The sequence below is a fragment of the Nicotiana tabacum genome, chromosome 1 (assembly GCF_000715075.1).
Source record: "Nicotiana tabacum cultivar K326 chromosome 1, ASM71507v2, whole genome shotgun sequence".
Classification (NCBI taxonomy): domain Eukaryota; kingdom Viridiplantae; phylum Streptophyta; class Magnoliopsida; order Solanales; family Solanaceae; genus Nicotiana; species Nicotiana tabacum.
In genome coordinates this window covers 58,495,693-58,504,877 of record NC_134080.1, presented here as the reverse complement: position 1 = coordinate 58,504,877, position 9,185 = coordinate 58,495,693, and the positions used below count along the sequence as shown (strand labels likewise).

At 35.8% G+C, this 9,185-nt stretch overlaps 1 protein-coding gene across 1 annotated transcript; it reads right to left on the bottom strand.

Annotated features, from left to right (window-relative positions):
• Window positions 1–1,871: 1,871 nt before the first annotated feature.
• On the bottom strand, window positions 1,872–7,896 carry LOC107804540 (protein EARLY FLOWERING 3-like). The gene is made up of 5 exons (XM_016628449.2): window positions 7,133–7,896; window positions 5,690–6,068; window positions 5,261–5,573; window positions 3,298–3,349; window positions 1,872–3,147 (listed from the first exon to the last, which is right to left on the bottom strand). Exons 1-5 carry the CDS (start codon window positions 7,322–7,324, stop codon window positions 2,161–2,163), a joined length of 1,923 nt encoding a protein of 640 aa, XP_016483935.1. The 5' UTR covers window positions 7,325–7,896; the 3' UTR covers window positions 1,872–2,160.
• Window positions 7,897–9,185: the final 1,289 nt, after the last annotated feature.

The window sequence follows — 9,185 nt, the reverse complement described above, 5'->3', positions numbered from 1 at the left end:
TATTTTAATGCCTCGTGCGTTAGAGCCCATTAAATGTTCAAACGATCTGTCTTCTGAGGAATTCTCTGACAGTGCCACTTGGAATAGGTTCAAAGTAAGAAGTAAAATTCATTGGGTCTGAGGATACTAGCATATCCTTGAATGATGCTTTATCTTCCAAGCCATGCTTTGTGGTTTTTTCCTGTTCGAGATCGGATGGTTTTGGAGAAATTGTGTTTGAAGATTCATAAAACTGGGTATTCATTCTAGAGAGAGAAGCTTCTTAGATTGTCTTTTTGGGACCTTTTTGATGATTGTTTCTCTTGTATTAAACCTACAACACCATAAAGCATGAACTTCTGTAATAAATTAAACCAATTGCTAAATGGCTACTCTATGTATTCATGATTTCTTTGTACACACCGGAAAGGAAAAAAATAATTTCTCTCTAAATTCTATGTACAGTGGCGGAGCCAGGATTTTCACGGTGTCAAAATATAAGAAATAAAATACACCAAAAGATCAAAGGGAGTCAACGTATAGTAAATATACAAAAAAAAAATTATCTAATAATACAGTGTAATTTTCTAGCGAAGGGGTGTCATTTGACCCCCTTGGTTGAATGAGGCTCTGCCACTGACTGTGTACTTGTAGTTTTACTCCATATGATGTTAATAATACATAATGTGATTTTATTCCACGTCAAATTTATTTTCTTTTTCACGAATGTATCGCATTAATTTGTTTTATGGTACTCCTTGAACTTTATAATTAATAATAATTAGAATATTTATTATCTCCCGTGGTAAAAATATATTACATAATGTATTTGCACTTTACCCATGAGCTTTGTCATACGGTCTACACCATTTAACTTTTATGATTATTCGAAATTTGCTTTGACTAACACTTTCTAATTATAGTATGTTCTACTAGTATACAACCAAGTTTTGGTTGGGCAAAGAAACATTATTATACGGAAAAGGCCTAAAAATGCCACTCAACTTTAAGAAAAGGCTTATCCATGCCATCCATTAAAAAATGTTAATTCCATGCCACTGTCGTTACACATATGGCTCACTCATGCCATTATTGACTAACGGCTCAATTTTTATTTGGCCCATCCATGCCACTGTCGTTAGTCAATAATGGCATGGATGAGCCAAATGTGTAACGGTAGTGGCATGAAATGAGCATTTTTTTAATGGATGATATGGATAGACCATTTCTGAAAGTTGAGTGAAATTTTTAGGCCTTTTCCGATTATTATATTAGATTTTAGAATACGTGGCTTTAAAATTTCAGTGCTACCTCAACAGTGGATTGAAAACTCCACAAAAAATAAATAAAATGACGGGTTACTCTTAGTTTAGTCTTAACATTTTACTACTTCATATTTGTAATGTTTTACGCTTAATTTTAAGGATATAATTACCAGAGAATGGTAGTACATAAAGCTAGTTATGATTGGATGAATGAGTACAATTTTTTTTTTAAACTAAGGGAGAGCATAAGTTAGTCATGTTAAATTCAGTTTATTATTGAAATCACATACGGCGAATCAGGTTACAATAGAGAAAAAAATTCTCTATTTCTATGTCACCAATTTGCTTTTGAAATAGCCATATTTCGAAAGAAGTTCTAAGATTATTCTGAACTAATTTCACGTTTATTTTTGCATGAGCAAATGACGATCTATTATTAAAAAATGTCATGGATAACTATAATAAATGTCATGGATTCTGACCGTTCCCTAATGTGAATGCGGGTGAAAATTAACAAAAACATACATTTGCAGATAGAACTAGATGAATGAAGAATATATCACAAAAATTACATATACTAATCTAAACAGACATGAATGAAAGGGTAAATTACAATTCAACGAAGACTTTGAAACAATTTGATGAAGATTAGAGAATAACAAGAGGATAACTTACAACTGATAATAGCGACTTACACAACAAAAATTGACTGCAGTATACAACAGCTGGACTAAGCAATCACCGCGCAACAACATGATGTAACTTAGTAGGAATGCTTATCTACATAGTGGCAACGTAGCCAAAATTTAAATCAAGCTATAACATACTATCAGAAAGGTTACAACAAATTGACCGAGACCACTACATCTTGTTTGGATGAGCAAATAGTCATATTCACAACACAATGAAGTGCTACCTACAGACGAGTGAAAGCTGCGTCATGTTGTTTTCTCTCTTCTTGTATAGACTGAAATATCCGAGCGGCAGATTCTGTGGCAGACCTTGGATTGTGAGGTACAACTTTGATAACTCTTGCTGAATGATCAGTGTTGTCCGTAGCTGGAGATGTGGGGAAAAGAGAAAGCATGTTTCTTCCTTGTGTGGTGTCAGCCGCTCTCTCACTTGGACTACTTGCAGTGCTGGCTTGTAGCTCATTATCTCTGGTGGCCTGGAACCTTAAAACATCTGGAACATTTCCATTCTTCTCACTTGGAACATTACTTGAGTCCTGATGTTGAATGTTAAAGTTATCGATCCCTCCAGATAACTGGCGTTGAAAACCCGGCGAAGTAAACTGGTTTGATTCTTCGACGGTAGATGATGAGATTGGTAGATTCATAACTGGCATGCCATAATGAGGAAAATAGCCGTGGCCAGTTGGAGGCGCGAAAGGAACTCCCGTTCCTTGATAGTGAGGATGAGGACCAGGAACTCCAATAGCTGGAGGAAAAAAGTTCCCCATCGATCCTGGAGGTCCACAACCTCCATTAATAGGATTTGTAAATCCAGGTCCAGGGAATGGCTTGTATACAAGTCCTTCAGAAGGAGACATCACTGGGATCAACCATTGGTGCCCCGGAGGCTGTTGGAAGCACCAGGGACTCGTGTTAGCATCATTTGTCACAGGCATTGGTGGCGGATTTCCTGAAAATGGTCTGTGGCTAGAGAGCTGGCTACCATTTTGCACAGAAGAAAGAGATGCCTTTCCCACAGTGTTTTCAGCAGAGCATTCCATCCTGAAGTTAGGCTTCTCAGAATCATTCTTGCGCTTCGGAACACTTTGAGATTCTCTAATAATACACTCCAACGGCAGTCTTTTACCAGAGGAATTCTTTAATGGTTTGCCTAAATAACCAGCATCTTCAAGCATACTATTTGGTGACTCGGCAATGAGCTTCTGGACCTGTTAAAATAACCGGAAAAATGCATGAGCAGCGTATTAATGAATCGAAAAGCAATACAAATATTATTTTCTATTTCACAACACCTCCCCCCCCCCCCCCCAAAAAAAAAAAAATCGCTACAAGAGATTCAGCCTTTGGAGTTGCTTTACCTTTATAAGTCGATGCAACTCAAACACTTGAATGGCAAACACTCTTTGCTGGCTGTACCAGAACAATGGAGAGAGTCAGGGAAAAAGATAAATAAATAAACTGAGAGAGATTAGCTCGTCAGATGCATGCAGCCAAAGGTATCTACAACATAAAATAAAACAGAGAGTGTACAGTGGAAACTCAGTTTGAAGAGACAGAGCAAGACAATATATAGAGAGAAACAGTAGTGATCAAGCAGAACGACTTGATAAATATCCTGAAACCACTTAACTACTCAGAACTCCTCCAAAAAGCTTGAACAAAAGAGTTTACACAGTCAATAGACAACAAATGGTAAAATTTTTATCTACAAAGAGGCAGTCTTTAAACCAATACGTATGCAAAAAGAAGTTTTGAAAAGGTCCAGTGTCGTAACTATTATCCCAAAGTACAAACTTAAAATCCCACAAAACATGTTATATCGCGTGAACTGATGTCCACTTTGCTCAAAACACCATGACTCAGATATGTGAGCCTTCCCTACTTCTATGTAGATGATTAAGGCTTTTACCAAAATATAGCGCAGGTAGTTTCCTTCAAAGCCATTACCCTTTATGGTTGATTCCCAATAACACGTGCTAGTTGCCAGAGCTATCATCTTCTCACACCCAACGCCATAAACTGGTTATCATCCCCAGCAAGAGTGGTTTACAACTCAAGAACAACAACAAAGAGGAAAAAGAAGTCCCAGCAGAATATATCAAATCGACAATGAATAGAATGATCCAGTGCCAGCTAGCTCACCTTGCACAAAGTACACAGTCTAACATGGTCCCCACAGTGCCATATATCCACCGCTAAAATCCTTCGGGTTGCTGTAAAGGACAATGCCCACTTTGTGGGAACCATCAGACTCTGCACGAAGAACTCTACTCACACAACTCGTATGATCATGCCATATGTTTCCTTCAAGAATTAGTTCAGCCACGACACATGAAAAGCTTGATACCACAGACAACCTCAATTCGGCAGTGATATACTCCACCAATCGGATACCACTGCCATCTCTAAGAGAAAAAATCATCTAAAAATAGTGTTCTAATGCCTATTATCTCATCCAAATGTGCCAAAAGATCCAAGAGCAATACTCAGTTAAATCCAGATCGCAAAGACAAACTCCTTTTTTCCCTTTGTTGGATAATAGATTGTTAAAACTAATAAAAACAAAATCGGGCAAACAAAGAGATGAACAACTAATGCTAATGAAACATTTGTGAAAGCCTCAGAACTCTAAATTAGCCTATTAGCATCATGAAACAAAAGAGAATTTTTTTTATATCATTAAGTAATAAAGAAAAAACATATACAAAAACGACAAAAACTTTTCTTTAGAGGAACTTCTAATAACATGGTACTTCTCATTAGTTTTTCTCGCACCTTATTAATTAACATTTAAGTCACAAAGTTCAAATCACTCGCGATCATCTATATCTAAACATGTAACTCAAAATTCATCAATTGGCAAGATAAACCATCACACAAAAAATTCATTTGGACTCCTTGGAGATATTGATGACACATTGTGTTATTAAAAAGATAGCAGCTGAGATATAACTATTAAGCAAAAAGTAACAAGGAAAAAGTGCCTGATATATAAATATCCTTTGTACTCAATAAATGCCTTAAATTGCAAGCGCATAACATTATCTACAGAACATGAAAATATATCAGAGAGCATACCTTATATTTACAAGAAAAGACCATGAGGATACATATAAGGGGGGTCATTTTGTCACTCTCTATATATCATGATCTGAGTTGCACTGGGTAGTACAACCATCAGGAAAATGAAAGTCAGGTCTAAAGAAAAGCTGGTCAATAAAATTTCTCGGCCCAACTGATAAATGGAACAGTATATATTTCATGTTTTGCATGATGTGACAAGGAAATTTGAATGTCAACCTGAAAGCAACAAGAACTTACTTGACAATTGCTCTTCTGGCTTTCCAGAAACGCTTTAGGCCAATTATTCCCACAACATCATCAGGAGAGATGTCCGTTCCAGACATAGATTCTACTATGGAAGTCTCCGATAAGTTGTCACCTTGGTCCATAATTCCTGTTTGTAATGATTTACATATCCTGTCTTCCTGGGATTCCGTACCATTAATGAGATTGTTAGTAATTATCTGCTCTTCTGATGCAAATTCTTTCATGGGATAAGAATCGCCATCATCTATACCCGTAACAGGTTCAGGTATGATGGTACAACCAACCTGACGTTCGAATCTGCATTCTGGTCATTGAAAAAGATTGTCTTAGGTATTATGCCAAAATCATTAGGAGGCTTACATCTTGGTGTGAAATGCAAAGTTACATCAATTTGTACTAGAAGACCTTCTGACAGCTTACCCTTGGATGGAGAGTTTGAGGTTGTTCTATGCTCTCTACTAGCTGGAATACATTTGGGATTCTCCTCATTCTGGCTCTCGCGCTGTTGCCTCAGAATTCGATCTGTAAGTCCTTCCAAGTCTTTATTGGGATGCCCTGAAAAGACTGGACCAGAGGGAGAGAGCTTTTCCATATCCAGATTATGACTCCCAGTGGCATGATCTGGCTTGGAGTTAACAAAGACAGGAACCGTAAAGTCATCCTCTTCTGTTCTCTTATTCAACTCAAACTGTTGCAAGAATGTATTGGGATCTGAACTGTGGCCAGGTGGTTTATCAGCAAGATGTCCAGATGGAGGGTGTTGTACAGGGAAATAGACAACTCTTTCGTGCCCACTACCCTGCAAAATGTAGTTGATCCAACCAGTCAGCTTACAGATTCAACCAACCACTAAATTTACAGCTATAAATGAACTACACAGTCAATGAACGTTATCCCAAAAGAGATGGTTTCAAATCAAGAAACCTCTAAAATCCCAGCAGTAACATCACCATACAGTTTAAGAACATAATTAGATGTGACTGTAAATGTTAATATCTACATTTTCACTGACCACAGGACAAAGCCGAGAAAAAATATAACATTGACACAGCTAACATTACATCTTCACAACACATTAAGTTGAAGAATTAAGGGTTCTCTTGCACTTGATAGTTGGTACATAAAAACATCCAAAAGGAAAGTGCTCTCCCAAATGAAAGTCTCCAAAAAGTACAAAAAAATTAGGCAAATCCAGATGATAATCAGCACAAGGTAATATATAAAGATAAGACACTTGATACTCATAAAGCAAAGACAATTGATCCTTCATGATATGTCAAGTGATGCAATGAGGTTTAACCAATTGAAGTAAAAATTACTCCCCACCCCCACCCCCCACCCCCCCTTCCAAGTTTATGTGAAGCTTTTGGCTTTTCGAGATTCAAATTATGTAAACTTTGACCAATATTTCGATGTGCATTTTTTCATTATATTGACATGAGAAGATTTGCAACTTATAGTACTTTTTGTATAGTTTTTGAATATCTAAATTTTAACTTTAAAATATTGAGTTAATCTAATCCAATTTAGCTTCAAAGATTAATAAAATTGTTTCTCGAAAAGTGAAAAGGTTTACATAAACTGGAACAAAAGGAGTACATTAATATATATCACCCAAGCAATAAGCTACAAAATTGTCTTTCCCTGTATTTTCTAATGCGTGAAACATAAGCCAAAATTCAAACAACAAAAAAGAAACCAATTTAAGACTAAGTCAAGAAGCATACTAAGAAATTAACATCGGAAAACTGCTAAGAACAGTAAACCAAACTACTCAAAGTTAAGCCCTGACTCTATTCTACAGTATAAGCAACAGATATCATGTTCAAAAAGCACAAAAAGTTTGTTGAAAACTAGTTGTACCTTTGCAGTGTTATTGTTGGAGTTAGCAGGCAAAACCCCTGAATTGAATCTCTGAGAAGGTATACTGAGCTGCTCATATAAAGCCATCTTGTTCCTTGGAGGTGCTCTTGGACCTCCTTTTTCTGTATCATTTACATGAAGCCTTGGAAACATTGGCCCCATCACTTTCTCTTCACCTTTCCCTCTCTTCATTCTTTTTTCCTCCTAATAAATAAATACTCCTCTCCTACTCTTCCTATAGATTCATCCCAATCAATAACTCCTTATAATTAAAAAAAAAAAAATTAATCACAACCCCAAGAATTCAAAGATCAAATTTTTACTAGCATAAACAGTAGAATCTCATAGATCAAACCCAAAAAGTCAGTTCTTTTACTCAAATTTCAAGAACATAGTAATTTGGGAAAACACAGAAATCCACCAAAAATTTCAAGCAAACAGACAAAACCCACCAAAAAAATCACAAAATTCCAACAACCCAGAAATCAAAACCGACTCTTGACCTCGAAATCAAGCGATTACCCACCGAGGGAAAAAAGACATGTACTTTGAACAGTACAAAAAACAGTTGGCCTATGTTGGGAAAATGATAAATAGAGAAATTAAAGTGACCAGAAAAACAAGAACTGATTCGAGTAAAAAGGGAAAAAGGGGCAGGAATTAGGGATTCTGAAAAGGCCAAAGAAAGATCAAAGGAAGGGACAATTGTGAAAGGGTAGAAAAGTGCCACGAGGTGGACCCAGTAGTTATGGATAGACCATAGAGAGAACCTAGAAGCTCCTAAAGTGATTATTTATTTGAATTTAAAAAAAGAAATTGGTTGGAACATAAGATAAGATTTTCTTTCACTTTTTATTGCAACTTTTGTCCCAAATCTAAATAACCAAGTCATTAGGTCTCTTTCAAGATCAAAAAATTGCAAAAATATGACATTTTTAAGGTGATTTTTAACTTTTCACCTCACCTGTCCTATGCGTAGAAATATCAAAAGTTAAAAGTACTATCTATGTCCGGTGGGGAAAGCGAAAGATAATACTTATAAAATAAATTTGTTTATGAGGTAATTGATGACAAATATTCAAGCACATCCACTATGAGGGTGATAATTGGTCTTTTTTGGCTAAACCAAAAGTTCGGCTTAACTTGCCATTAATTTTTGCATCTTGCCATTACCATGGTTGATATAGGGAATTAACGGAATGCACTCAAAAGTAATTATCTCAATATACTAATTTAGAAAAAAATTATTTACAAAATAACCAGCAGGGGTGTAGTTGTATATGTTGGAGATATACAATCCACATGTTGAACTACTCAGCATGTTGTTTACCTTAATAATCACAAAAAATTTTAAGCACGTATTTTCTATTCGTAAAATCATATAAGGGCGTCATTACTTTGTACAAGAAAGTTTCCACATACTGATAGTGATAGGCAACAAAATTCAGCTAGAAATACACATCTTATTTTGGATAATTAATGACCTAATAAACATTGTCGAAATATTTCAGTAAGAGATATCTATTGAATATTTACAGCCAAGAAATGTAACTGCACAATCAAAAGTGGAAGTGTTACACAACGAATGATAATAATAACGGGGCTAGTAACTTTTCAGCCATATAATAGAAAAATAGGGCGAAACTCCATGACAATATCTAATTGCCGTTCTCTCCGTATTTCTATCTATACTTCTAACTTTCTTCTGTTTTCCACCCATTTCCTTTTGACATATGTGAAAATTCACCATCTAATGGACTTTATAAAATGCAAGAAATGGGTGATAATAGGGTGTTGAATATTTCTCCTCGGCCGTGTACTATGGCTACCAAAAACAGCTCAAAGTCATTGCTATGCAACGACCTATCTTGAATCTCTAGATTAGCAACATGCCAATGTACGTATGAGCTGCAAATTGGATATATTTACACAGTGCTATTTGGTCGAGACTGAGACGGTTATATTACTAATAATATATTATAATATAAGATATGTTATGCACTTTCTATTTGAAATAAACAAAATTTTAAAGTAATTTCTAAAATATTAACAT